At 46.5% G+C, this 14,125-nt stretch overlaps 1 protein-coding gene across 1 annotated transcript in view; it reads right to left on the minus strand.

Moving 5' to 3' along the window:
* LOC140719912 (zinc-binding protein A33-like) overlaps positions 1–11,348 on the minus strand; it is a 31,125-nt gene extending 19,777 nt beyond the window's left edge. The window contains exons 1-5 of the mRNA XM_073034840.1: positions 10,932–11,348; positions 10,711–10,806; positions 10,068–10,301; positions 3,696–3,718; positions 3,481–3,608 (exon numbers count right to left, since the gene is read on the minus strand). Of these exons, the coding sequence (XP_072890941.1) occupies positions 3,481–3,608; positions 3,696–3,718; positions 10,068–10,301; positions 10,711–10,806; positions 10,932–11,342 (892 nt within the window). The 5' untranslated portion in view covers positions 11,343–11,348. The remainder of the gene's footprint in view (positions 1–3,480; positions 3,609–3,695; positions 3,719–10,067; positions 10,302–10,710; positions 10,807–10,931) is intronic.
* Positions 11,349–14,125: the final 2,777 nt, after the last annotated feature.

Here is a 14,125-nt window from a genome sequence, read left to right on the forward strand (position 1 = left end):
GTGTCATAAGGTATTTCCTCCTCTCACTTGGAGGCTTTGGCCACAATCTGCCAATCGTTCTGTGTGTGTATGTGAGGGAGCTTTCCCAGGCTGGGAATGCTGTGTGTGCTTCTTCCGAGATGAAATCTTGACCAAGTCAGTGCAGGTTAGTGTGTCCGGTCTCAGTCTGAGGCTTCAATGTGGGGGTTTGGTAACAACAGTGAGGGTCGCAAGTCCAGCAGGGGGCAGACCTGAGTCAATCAGAGTCTGCAGTCACGGACGGCTCAGACAGGCCGAGCAGTGAAGAGTTCAATGTAGTTTTCTGGCAATCCTGGTCACCCGACGGATACCAGATTTTATCACTTGGTGCTGTCTTAGCGTGTTTGTGTAGTGTGGATTGGTTCAGGATGCAGTGAATACTCTACAGTACTGGTTGTATCGTGCCCCTGTGTAGGTGTGTTCAGGGGTCTGACATCTCCAGCTGACCATGTGACAGTGATGTCTTCACCCAGAGTTACAGACAGTCTTTGTGAGCAAATATCACTTAAAATTGTTCACAAACATGGAGAAAGGCAACTGTAAGTGTTTACCTCGCTTAATTGTATCAAATATTTCCCCCTTTCCCCTTTCACACCAAAGCCATGTCCTCTTGTACTTATCTCTCCTAATCTAAGTGGAAAGAGCCTACTCGCATTTGGGTATTAGGTATACCACATTAGGGATTTTCCCCAGGGAGGGTGTGTGAAGAACAGGAGTGCAAAGGTTTATGATCAGAGGTGATGGATTTAAAAGGAACATCAGGAACATTTTCTTCACACACGGGGTGGTGCATATTTGGAATGAGCTGCTGGAAATAAGCAACGTTTAAATTAATCTACAGTGGATCGTACATGGATTGAACAGTTTTATTGGGTTTTGGACCAAATGTGGGCAGATGTCACCAGCTCACTGGGCAAAACAGTCAGTATGGACATTGGGTCAAATGTATGACACCCTGACTCGATCAGGTCACCCTGAGGGTCAATGTGGTCATCGATAAAAGGAGAGGGGGGAGGTTTTAAATGAATATCTCCCAGGGAGAGGGTCACGGAAGCTAAGGAATTAAGGAAAATGAACAGTAATGTCTTGGAACATATCACAGTGCAAAAGCGAAGGTGCTGGAGGTATTAGAGGTGGATGAGCCCCAGACCGTGATCTGCTCTGTCTGATACCTCCAGACTAGGGAACGAATTCCAGGGCCCTGGAGGATAAATTTGCTTCACATTTCACCACAGGTGAGCTGCTGGAAGACAGGAGAGTGGCTCAGGTGTTGTCTGGAGTTCAGAAGGATGGGAAGGTGAAGCCAGGGAACTCCAGGCCACTGAGCCTAACATCAGTGGTGGGACAATTACTGGAATGGACACTGAGAGACAGATTTACCAGCATTTGGAAAGGCAGGGACTGAGTCAGGATAGTCAACACTGTTTTATACCCAGGAAATAGTGTCTCACAAATTTAATTAAATTTTTTTTGATGAGGGGACAGAAAGGAGCGTTGAGGATAGGGTGATGGACATGAACTTTGACAAGGTTCCATGAGGAAGGCTCGTAGAGAAGGTTTGATCACATGGGATTCACAGTGAGCTATCCAATTGGATGTAAAGTTGACTGGGGTTAGGAGACAGAGGGTGGTGGTTGAGAGGTGTTGCCCAGACTGGAGCACTGCGATCAGTAGTGTTACCATGGGGATTGGATCAGGGTTCACTGTTCATTGGTATTAATGATTTGGAAAAGAATATAGATGGCATGGTGAGTTTGCAGATGACAGCAGTATAGTGAAGAATGGAGGTGTTTCTCTAGATCACTACAGGATCACTGAAACACTTTTGATTATTTATAATGTTATTTATCCTTCTCATTATTTATAATTATAGTATGGACAAGGTGGGCCGAAGGGCCTGATTCCACGTTTACTTCTCAATGACTGGAATGAGATATCGACAGAGGATGTGGGGGTGTTGCTGCAGCTTTTCACTGAATGTCCTGTTTCTCAACTCGATAAAAGATCCACCCGAGGGGAGGGAACGAGGATCTGACAGCCGCAGAAACACTGGGGATTCAGTGTAGGGAGGTGCCGGCTTCCGAAATGATCAGATCTCCGTGCAGTCAGATTTGTGGGGAAAGGAGAAATAAAGTGAACGAAAGCTGTAACTGGAGCCTCAGTGAACAACCACAGAAGGTTCACAGTTTACTGGCCACAAATGTGTGTTGTTGTCCCTGTGAATAAACTTCTGCCAAACCCCTTCCCAGATCATCCTCCTGAGGAATCTCACCCTGGAGCCTGGCTGTGTTGAGGAATTCCATGGAAAGGTATAAATTTCTAACAAGGCTCGACGGGCTGGATGCAGGGAGAATGTTTCCCTTGGCCGATGAGTCTGGAACCAGGGCTCACCGACTCTGAATAAGGGAAATGTCATTCAGGATTGAGAAGAGGAGAACTTTCTTCTCGCAGAGGGGTGTGAATCTTTGGAACTCTCTATCCTGGTGCCTCTGGAGTCTCAGTCACTGGGTTCACTCACAACCGGAATCTTGCCGGCCACACACACAAAACGCCAGACAAACTCGAGTCACGCACGGTTTACGGAGGGAAATGAACACTTTGGGCTGAGACTCTTCACCCGGACTGGAGAGGAAGGCAACAGGATGCAGAATAAGAAGCTGAGGGAGGGGGACGAGCAAAAGCTGAAAGACTCACTAGGAGAGTCCAGGCGAGGGAGAAGGTAGGTGGAGGGGAGAGGGGGATGATAGCGAACGATGTGAGAAACTGTGATGTGATAGGTGGAAGACACAAAGGTCTAAAGAAGAAGGAATCTGATTAGGGAGGGCAATAGACCTTGGAATAAATGGAAGGAGGTGGGGAGGAGATGAGCAGGTCATGAGGTACTTGGACGCTTTGTTGAGGATTTGGCCACAGTCTGCCAGTCGGTCTGTGTATGTACGTGAGGGAGCTTTGCCAGGCCGGCTATGATGTGTGCGCTTCTCCCGAGATGAAATCTGGACCAATGTCAATGCTGGTTGCTGTGTCCGGGCTCAGTCTGACAACGCTTCAATGTGGGGGTTTGACAATAGTGAGACTCGTGAGTCCAGCAGGGGGCAGACCTGAGTCAATCAGAGTCTGCAGTCACGGACGTTTCAGACAGGCCCAGTGACGCAGATTTCCTTCTCTGAAGGACTCGTATGTATTTTTCTGAAAATCCCAGTCACATGACAGACGCCAGCTTTTATTACCTGGTGATGTCTTGGTGTGTTTATACAGTGTGAATTGGTTCAGGATTCAGTGGGTAATCTAACAGTCCCATGTGTTGGGTGTATCGTCCCCCTGTGTAGGTGTGTTCAGGGGTCTGACATCTCCAGCTCACCATGTGACAGTGATGTCTTCACCCAGAGTTACAGACAGTCTTTGCGAGTAAATATCACTTAAAATTGTTCACAGACATGGAGAAAGGAAACTGTAAATGTTTACCTCGCTTAATTGTATCAGACATTTCTCTCAACGTTGTGTTCAACAAAAAGAGGTGATCGAATTTTTCAACAGGTAGGGTGCCATGTGTCACTGACAGGAACTTGGCGTCATCACTGATCCTGTAAATACTACACAGCTGGTTATAAACTGAATATCAGTGATATCTGAACTATTTTACAAATCCATACTATGTTTCAGTAAAGACCATGTCCTACCTCTTCTTCCGACAAGCTTCCTCCTGAAATAAATAAAACATAGATCTCAATTGACTGACTGCATCCTGACCGCAGGAATTTGAGCCAAGTTATTACAAGCTGCTGAAATTTCCCACTTCCCAGCTCTCTCTCGCTGACACACACGGAGAAAGGGGAGACTGTAACAAGGGGCACAGAACCCGGGAGAAAGTTGATAATTATCCCATAACTGAGAGGATGGAACTGACGGGAAAGACTGGACAGGCTGTGAATGTTTTTCTGGATATGATGTCAGGGAGGATCAGATGCCGGAATTTAAGATTAGTGGTGGATTGGACTGGGTGTGGGTGGAGAACGCATCTCTGCTTGAAATGTAGTGAAGTGAATGTGGAACTCACTGTCACAGGAGTGGTTGAAGTGGAACAGCAGAGATTGAATGTGATGGGGAAGCCGGATAAACACATACAGACTCCGGTCCAACTCTGCGTGTTGTTGGGGAGAGTGTGAGAGTGAGAGAAAGAGGTTTGGCTGGTTTGGCCTGTAGCATTCTTTTGTTCTATTTTAAATCACAGACACGACTGCTTCTATAACTTGTGTTTGGTCACCTTACAGGGGCAGCAAAGGAATATTTTTCTGGCCTATCCCTTGTTTGGAGCGGCCATGCATAAGCAGTTCACAGCACCCATGGTAACAGAGGCACTGAGCGTGTTTTATCAAAGACAGAAAGCCAACCAATGATGAGAATAGTGATGGGATTGTCGCAGGACTAACAAGGCGGGACTAATAGGCTATATGGTGGGATGGTTGAGGAACAGTGGAAGACTTTCAAACAGATCTTTCATGGTGCTCAACAAAAGTATATTCCTGTTAAAATCAAGGACAGTGAGGGTGGGGAGAGTCAGCCATGGATAACTAAGGAAATAAAGGAAGGCATCAAACTAAAAGCTCGTGTGTGCAAAGTCACCAAGAGTAGTGGGAAACTCGAAGATTGGGAAAACTTTAAAAAGCAACAAAGAACCACTAAACGAGCAATAAAGAAAGGGAAGATATGTTATGAAAATAAACTGGCACAAAATATAAAAATGGATATTAAAGTTTTTATAATTATATAAAGCAGAAGATGATGGCCAAAGTGAACGTTGGTCCCTTGGAGGACGAGAAGGGGAAATTGATATTGGGTAAAGGGTCCTGACGAAGAGTCTCGGCCTGAAACGTCGACTGTGCTTCTCCCTATAGATGCTGCCTGGCCTGCTGCGTTCCACTAGCATTTTGTGTGTGTTGCTTGGGTAATGAGAAAATGGCCGAGGCATTGAATGACTATTTTGTGTCAGTCTTCATGGTGGAGAACACAACTAACATGCCAAAGAGAGATGTTATGGATGCGATAGGAGATGAGGACCTCAACACAAGAGGTAGAGCTGAGCAAACTTGTGGGCCTGAAGATAAATAAGTCCCCTGGTCCTGGTGGAATGTGTCCCAGGGTACTGAAAGAAGTGGCAAAGAATCTGGTGAAAGTTTACCAAAATTCTCTGGACTCTGGGCAGGCCCCGGCAGATTGGAATAAGGTGAATGTCACACCACTGTTCAAAAAAGGATGTAGGCAAAAGGCAGGTAACTATAGGCCAGTTAATTTAACGTCTGTAGTTGGGAAAATGCTTGAAGCTATCATTAAAGAAGAAATAGCAAGAAATGGACCCATCAGGCAGAGCAGCATGGATTCAGCAAAGGCAGGTCGGTTTGACAAACTTACTGGAGTTCTTTGAGGATATAACGGGCGCAGTGGATAGAGGGGAACAGATGGATGTCATTTACTTGGATTTCCAGAAGGTGTTCAATAAGGTGCCACATAAAAGACTTATCCATAAAATAAGGATGCATGGAGTTGGGGGTGATGTACTAACATGGATAGAGGATTAGTTAACCAACAGAAAGCAGAGAGTTGTGAGACATGGATGTTTCTCTGGTTGGCAATCAGAGGTGAGGGGTGTGCCACAGGGGTCGGTGCTGGGCCCACAACTGTTGGCGATAGTCATTAATGATCTGGAAGAGGGGACCGAGTGTAACGTATCTAAGTTTGCTGGTGACACAAAACTGGGAGTAAAAGCATATTGTGCAGAGAGATTTACATCGGTTAATCGAGTGGCCGAGGGCCTGGCAGATGGAGGACAATGTTGGTCAATGAAAGGTTTTGCCCTTCACCGACTGGATTTTCATCCAAAATATGTGACTGGTACTCAAAGGCCTATAAAAGATCCTTCCCCTTGGAAGCTGGTCTCGCCATCTTTGGATGTTGGCAATCCACTCTACGCTTCCCTGCAGCCATACAACAGTCTCTGATGCCTGGGATGACTGTCGCTAAAGACTCCTCCTGAGGGAACGGAAATCACCCTCTCCCCCTTCTCTCCGGAGATGGACGGCTGACATGATCTCAGTCGTACAGATGGAGAGACTCAGGTTCTTGAGAACCAATTCAATTAAAAATTTTCGGCCGTCTGGGATCCATTTCTTGCCGACCTAGACGAGGCCGGGGGCAGATGAACAATTTCCCCCCAGCTCATCTTTCACGGCCCTCAATTGAGACTTAATGTTTAGCACTTTTGAGCACTCTGTACAACAGGCATCCCTCTAATGTTATGTCCTTTCTTTTTGCTCATTTTATCTTCACACATGACTGAGCTTATGTGTTCTTGTTGGTTTTATTGCTTTTTGAAAATTTTGAAAATAAAGTATTAAAAATAAAGAAGGCAAAGGGAATGTAGACCTTCATTGCTAGAGAGGTTGTATTTTAGAGCAGGGAGGTTATGCTGCAACTGTACAGGGTATTGGTGAGGCAACTGTACAGGGTACTGGAGAGGCAACTGTACAGGGTACTGGTGAAGTAACTCTACAGGGTACTGGAGTACTGTGTGCAGTTCTGGTCTCTGTACTTGAGGAAGGAAATACTGGCTTTGGAGGTGGTGCAGAAGAGGTTCACCAGGTTGATTCCAGAGATGAGGGGGTTAGACTATGAGGAGCGATTGAGTTGCCTGGGACTGTATCGCTGGAATTCAAGATGAGAGGAGATTGTGTAGAAACATATAGAATTATGAAAGCAATAGAGGCAGGAAAGTTGTTTCCACTGGTAGGTGAGACTAGAACTAGGGGACATAGCCTCAAGATTCAGGGGAGCAAATTTAGGACAGAGATGAGGAGAAACTGCTTTTCCCAGAGAGTGGTGAATCTGTGTAATTCTCTGTCCAATGAAACAGTGGAGGCCACCTCAATAAATATATTTAAGACAAAGTTGGATAGAGTTTGGCATAGTTGGAGAATTAAGGGTTACGGGGAAAAGGCAGGTAGGTGGAGATGAGTCCAGGATCGATAGGATCAGACATGATCCTGTTGAATGGTGGAGCGGGCTCGATGGTCCAGATGGCCGACTCCTGCTCCTAATTCTTATGTTCTTATGGAGTTCGGACACTGTTGCCAGCAGTGGTGATAGGTGGGAGGTTGCTTGTGAAGCAGAGAAGTTGATAGGAGAAGAAGGGTTGAAAGACCTGTCTATTGCGTAAAATGGGATATAATCCGATGAAGAATATGTCTGAAAAAGAAAGACAGGGTAATAGTCTCTAAAACGATGAGCTTGATGCAAGCTGGATATAGACATTAATAGGATGCAAAACTGAGCTGAGAGGTGGCAGATGGAGTTCAACCCAGATAAGTGTGAGGTGGCTCATTTTGGTAGGTCAAATATGTTGGCAGAATATAGTATTGATTGTAAGAATCTTGTCCGTGTGGAGGATCAGAGGGATCTTGGGGTCTGAGTCCATAGGACACTCAAAGCAGCTGCGCAGGTTGACTCTGTGGTTAAGAACACATATGGTGTATTGGCTTTCATCAACTGTGGACTTGAATTTAGAAGCTGAGAGGTAATGTTGCAGCTATATAGTACCCTGTTCAGAACCCACTTGGAGTATTGTACTCAGTTCCAGTCGCCTCACTACAGGAAGGATGTGGAAACCATAGAAAGGGTGCAGAGGAGAGTTACAAGGATGTTGCCTGGATTGGGGAGCATGCCTTATGAGAATAGGTTGAGTGAACTCGGCCTTTTCTCCTTGGAGCGACTGAGGATGACAGGTGACCTGATAGAGGTGTATAAGATGATGAGAGGCATTGATCGTGTGGATAGTCAGAGGTTTTTTCCCAGGGCTGAAATAGTTAGCACGAGAGGACACAGGTTTAAGGTGCTAGGGAGTAGGTACAGAGGAGATGTCAGGGGTAAGTTTTTTACTCAGAGAGTGGTGAGTGTGTGGAATGGGCTGCCGGCAACGGTGGTGGAGGCGGATACGATAGGGTCTTTTAAGAGGTTTTTAGATAGGTACATGCAGCTTAGTAAAATAGAGGGCTATAGGTAAGCCTAGTAATTTCTAAGGTAGGGACATGTTCGGCACAACTCTGTGGGCCGAAGGGCCTGTATTGTACTGTAGGTTTTCAATGTTTCTATGCTTAGAAAAAGTATTCGCTGCCCTTGGAAGTTTTGATGTTTCATTGTTTTACAACATTGAATCACAGTGGATATAATTTGGCTTGTTTGACACTGATCAACAAGGACCTTTTGATCAAAAGTGTCAAAAAAGGTTCTTCTGTGTCAAACTGAAAATAGATCTGTACAAAGTGATCTAAATTAATTAAAATACAAAATAATTGATTGCATTAGAATTCATCCTCCTTTAATACAACACACCAAATTATCACTCGTGCAGCCAACTGGTTTTAGAATTCACATAATCGTTTCAATGGGGATCTGTTTTTTGAGACCTGTGTGCAGTGAAGGTGTTTCAACTGACTGTAGTTAAATTACACCTGTATCTGGAATCTCCAACCGCTGGTGAGTCAGAATCCTGGCAAAATCTGCACCATGAAGACAAAAGAACACTCCAAGTAACTCCACAAAAAGGTTATTGAAAAGCACAAGACAGGAGATGGACACAGAAAATTTCAAGGTCACTGAATATCCCTTACAATACAGTTTCAGTAATCATCATGATGTGGCTCAGCTGTAAATCTGCTGAGAGCAGGCTGTCCTCAAAGACTGGGTGTCTGCGCAAGAAGGGGACTCGTGAGGGAGGCCTCCAAAAGACCTATGACAACTCTGGAGGAGTTACAAGCTTCAGTGGCTGAGATGGGAGAAACTCTCACGCAACTGTCGACCCGTCACAGCTTTATGGGAGAGTGGCAAAGAGAAAGCCACTGTTGAAAAAAGCTCACATGAAATCTCAGCTAGAGTTTGCCAGAAGGCACACGGGAGACTGAAACCATCAGGACGAAGGTTCTATGGTCTGAGGAAACCAAAACTGAGCATTTTGGCCATCAGTCTACATGCTGTTTTGGGCCTGGTGGTGGCTGCATCATGCTTCACTGCAGCAGGCCCTAGAAGGCTTGTAAAGGTAGAGACTGAAATGAACGCAGCAAAACACAGGGAAATCCTGGAGGAAAACCTGATGTATTCTGCAAGAGAACTGTGACTTGGGAGAAGATTTGTTTTCCAGCAAGACAATGACCCCAAGCATAAAGCCAAAGCTACACAGGAATGGCTTAAAATCAACAAAGTTAATGTCCTGGAGTGGCCGAGTCAGAGTCCAGTCTCAATCCATTGAGAACTGTGGCTGGATTTGACAAGGGCTGTTCACTCCAATCCCCGTGCAATCTGACAGAGCGTGAGCAGTTTTGTAAAGAAGAATGGGGAAAGATTGCAGTGTTCGGATGTGCAAAGCTGATAGAGACCGATCCACACAGGCTCAAGGTTGTAATTGCTGTCCTTACATTACATCCACTAAATACTGACTTCAAGGGGATGAATACTTATGCAATCAGTTATTTTGTTTTATATTTCTAATTAATTTAGATTAATGTAGAGATCTGTTTTCACTTTGAGACAATGAAACATGAAAAACAATGAAACTTCCAAGCCGGGGGAGGGGGGTGGTGGTGAATACTTTTTACAGACACTGTGGATGTTTAATCTGATGTGTGGGTCACAATGTGAAATTCAATCTCAGTTCCAACTGATCGACAGAGTGACCCTCACACCCACTACACCAGACACACTCACAGCCTGTGACTGTAACTGGGTGTTACTCTGAGTATTGGGGATATTATACGTGGGAATCACAGAAACGATCACCAGCTCAGTGCTCTGATCAGAGTAACTCATTCCCGAGAAGGTTGCAGACTGTCCTGTGATGTACAGATGTTGTGGGAGGCCGGTTTGGGGAACACAACAGTCCTGAACAGTTAAAACATCTGTCCAGTTTAAATATGTTTACAATAATAGTATCTGTAAATACCACACTGAGTTAAAATACATCATTTTGAGACAGTGCACTTTTACAGAACCAAACTGAAATCTCTCACCATGAGAAATGTCACATTCTCTTGTTGATCCATCCGTTCCTGTAACTTTGACATTTTCTCCCGGATAGAATTTAAATTCTCTTGAATCTTTTGAAGACTTTTCTCCATCGGATTCAGAATCCTCTCCTCCTCTTCCCTGAGATCTCGGAGTGCGCGCTGCTCTTTCTCGGTGAGAATCCGGCGCAGTTCAGCAAACTGGGATGTGATGTGGGACTGAACACTGTGTGACTGTTCCTGTCAAATGAAAGGAGAGGCTAGTTTATTATTTGGCTGTAAAGTATTTCCCTATGACATGGAAGGAGACCATTCAGCCCACTGACCCTATGCTATTTCTCAGATATTCAATCCCATACATTCACGTCTCCCTGAAACCGATTCTTCCTCACTGATCCATCAACTCCCACCTGATTCACAGACCACCCGGCATCACAGGGTTAATTACAGCCCCGAATTATACATTCATCTCGATTTCTTGGCAATGCCGGCCCACCGTGATCTCAAGGAGAACATGCAAACTCCAGGCAGAGAGCACCAGAGGTCAGGATCGAACCCAGGTCACTGGAGCTGCGATACTCTGCTACTCGGCATTAAAGGGAACAAAACTACACAGTATCATTGGAAATCCTGCTCAGGGAGGCCTTACCCGAACTCCGGAAACCTTCTCTTTCTGTTGCCGCTCCATGTCCTCGAGCTCACATTTCTTTTCTGTGAGAGAGTCTAACGCAGATTTAACCCGTTCCTGGGAGGCAGAGAGTGAAGGAATTAGACAATAAAGATGCAGTGCTGAGTCGAGCCAATTGATTGTCATATACAAATAAATATAAAATGAAAAAAATTAGGTGATCAAAATCGATTTGATTTTACCTTATAGACTTCAACAGCTTCTTTAATCGGCAGGAAGCGGTGCTCCCTGTGTTCCCGCGAATCTCTACAGATCACACAGAGCAGTTTCTTGTCCGTCTTACAAAACAGCTTCAGTTCTTCCTCGTGTTCCTCGCAGTGAAGTTTACTTTCCTTCCCTGTGGGATTCAGGTTTAGTTTTCGAGCTTTCTCAGACAGATTTGCCAAGGCCCGATTGACCCTGAGGGTGCGGTCTGCAATCTCCCCTCTACATTCCGGGCAGGAGTTTCTCTGCTCCCTTTCCCAACACCGAGTGATACAGGAGCGGCAGAAGTTGTGTCCACACTCCAGTATGACCGGATCGGTGAAGAAATCCAGGCAGATGGGACAAATTGCCTCCTCTGTCAAACTTTCGAACTGAACTTTCGAAGCCATGTTAACTCCCGGTACTTCCGGGTTCAGGATATTTTCCCTTTCGGGTAGCTGCTGAACGCCTGCGGTACGGGGATTGACCACCAGGGGCGCTGCGGTCTCGGGGATGAACGTTGTGTTGTTGCCGGTGAAACCACTTCACTGGGCGTGTCTGGAGCTCCTCGCAAACAGCCACCGGACTCAGCGACGAGAAAAACACTTCTCCCACTCTCTGTATCTCTAGGGTAGATTTCACTTGGTCCCCTAAACCCTCCCGAACCTCGATCTGTGTGAATGCTGTGTGACCTGCTGTTCCCATGCAATCACCCGGCGGCAAAAATTCACTGCATACGATTATAAAGAAAAATATTTATGAAAGTTTATCAACTAAACAGTTATCAAAGAAAATAAACATAAGGGCCCATCATAAATTGCACGTAAGTTGGTGCTCATCCTGAAGTTGTCTTTACTCACACGTTGGACCCGCGGTCTGTGTGAAATCACGCACCACCTTCCGAATATCTCTCGAAATCCATCTCGAACAAACGGACTCTCCCTCGGGAGCACAGGTCCTTTCTCCTTGAAGCCATTCAACTCCATGAACAACATTGTGCAACGGGGACGGCATCCTCAGTCAGCTTCCCTGCTGTCTGCTCCCAGCTCCCGCCAGAAAGACCTCGACCCACACCAGTGTCCGCACAAAAACCTCTCCGCCCGGCCTTCTCTAGAACCTTCTCCCAATTTCACCATCCTGTTTGGCTGACACAACATTTCCAAGTTGAACATCAAAGCCCTTTATCTTAGCTCAAACCCAAACAGGCCAGAAAGCAGAACAGACTGATCTTCCAGAACTTCCGAAATGAATCACCTACAGATAGCGGTAAAAATCTGAACCAGGGCGTTATCCACGTCCTCAGTGGGAAGGAAACGCTGCCATTCCCACCTCAGGGTGGGATCTGAATCACTCTCGGAAGCTTGGCCATGGACTGCCCAAGCCCGGCTGCAAAACGAGGTCATGGGGTAAACACCCCGTCCTGTAAAAACAGTGAACGTCAGCTGAATCTCCAAAAGCCACATCCCCGGGACAGGAAGGACCTTCGCCTGGGAGACGATTGAAGTCGTGTGGGGAAAGGATAAGCCACAGGGCTGAACAACCTTCGGCCCAGGACAGAGGCCTCTGGGGAGCTGCTGTTGCGGCTGGAGCCCCAGTAGGTGTGATGGGATTAAGAAGAACATGAAGGGGTCATTCCAAGGCAGGACCAAAAGAGAAGAGAGGCACAAGAAATGCAGATGATGGAAGCTCTAGTAAGAAACAAGATGCTGGAGCAACTGGGTGGGTCAGGCAGCATCTGTGGAGAGAAATGATCAGTCAAATTTCCGGGTCGAGATCTTTCATCTGGGCTGTCTCAACCCAAAATGTCGATTGTCCATTCCTCCTGACAAATGCTGCCTGACCCGTTCAGTTCCTCCAGCAGCTCTTTTTTTACATTTTTCTCCAGGTCTAAAGAGAGTCAGACCGGGGTGTAAGATGGTGGTTAAGTAAACATTTAAAGCAACTGTTAAATTAGTTCATGCTATGAAACCGGGATGTGAGGAGAATATTTTGCTGTGGGGAGACGGGTGGTGACCCGTGGCTGCAGGAAAAAGGCACTGGACTGGATATTATATGTCACAGGGTGGAAAGCATTCAGTTTCTCAGTGACGTTCTGCTTTCCACGGCCCTCCCTGACTTCAGCCATGTCCGTCCTGGCTCCAATGGAAGGCCTGGTCTCCCTCACTCTGGACACAGACCAGAAGTTGCATTCTTTTTTATCAAAATAAACTTTATTCACCATAAAAATATTCTCAGTGTTCTTTTACATTCATTAAAACCGATCAGACCTTTGCCACTCATGTGACCCCTGGGGTGGTTCACTACTACAATAATAGAGAGGCTTCCTCACCCAACCCGGCCTCTCCCTGTCCAGTGGCAGAGGAACCCTGTCCGTTTTCCTGAGCGTCCTGGGAACAGCCTGAAGATCAGTGTCACACGGCTGCCGTGGCACCGGCCCTTGCATCTTTCTCCACATCCGTCCGCAAAGAGCTGAGAGACGGTCTCATCTCCACTGCATCAATCTCGGGGCAGCGCGCTGAGGGAGTGATGCTCCGGTGTGCAGCAAGGATCAGACTGGGAGGGCTCCTCTCACCGCCGGCCAGGCGAGGTCTTGGTGACTGACGGTGAGATCTGCTGATGGTTCGGACTGTCGCTCAGGGAACCACCACACCAGGTACATCCAATCGTTGTCCTGCAGTAACTGCGGGGCATTCCGTGCTGACCACTGCCTGATAGACCTGTAGTCAACGTGCTGGTCTGAATGAATGTAACCCATTTCATTAACACACGGTTCACATCGAGAGTGCGATGAAGCTACAAAAGGTAGTGGATTCGGCCCAGTACATCACAGGGAGAGCCCTCCCAACCACTGAGCACATCTACATGAAATGCTGCCGTAGGAAAGCAGCGTCCATCATCAGAGATCCTCACCACCCAGGCCGTGCTCTCTTCTCGCTGCTGCCATCAGGCAGGAGGTACAAGAGCCTCTTAAAAGACCCTATTGTATCCCATCCACGCACTCACCATTCTGCACAAAAAACTTACCCCTGACATCTCCTCTGTACCTACTTCCAAGCACCTTAAAACTATGCCCTCTTGTGTTAGCCATTTCAGCCCTGGGAAAAAGCCTCTGACTATCCACACGATCAATGCCGTTCGTTATCTTGTACACCTCTATCAGGTCACCTCTCATCCTCCGTCACTCCAAGGAGAA

Source organism: Hemitrygon akajei, chromosome 2 (genome assembly GCF_048418815.1).
Source record: "Hemitrygon akajei chromosome 2, sHemAka1.3, whole genome shotgun sequence".
In the NCBI taxonomy this organism is placed as follows: Eukaryota; Metazoa; Chordata; class Chondrichthyes; order Myliobatiformes; family Dasyatidae; genus Hemitrygon; species Hemitrygon akajei.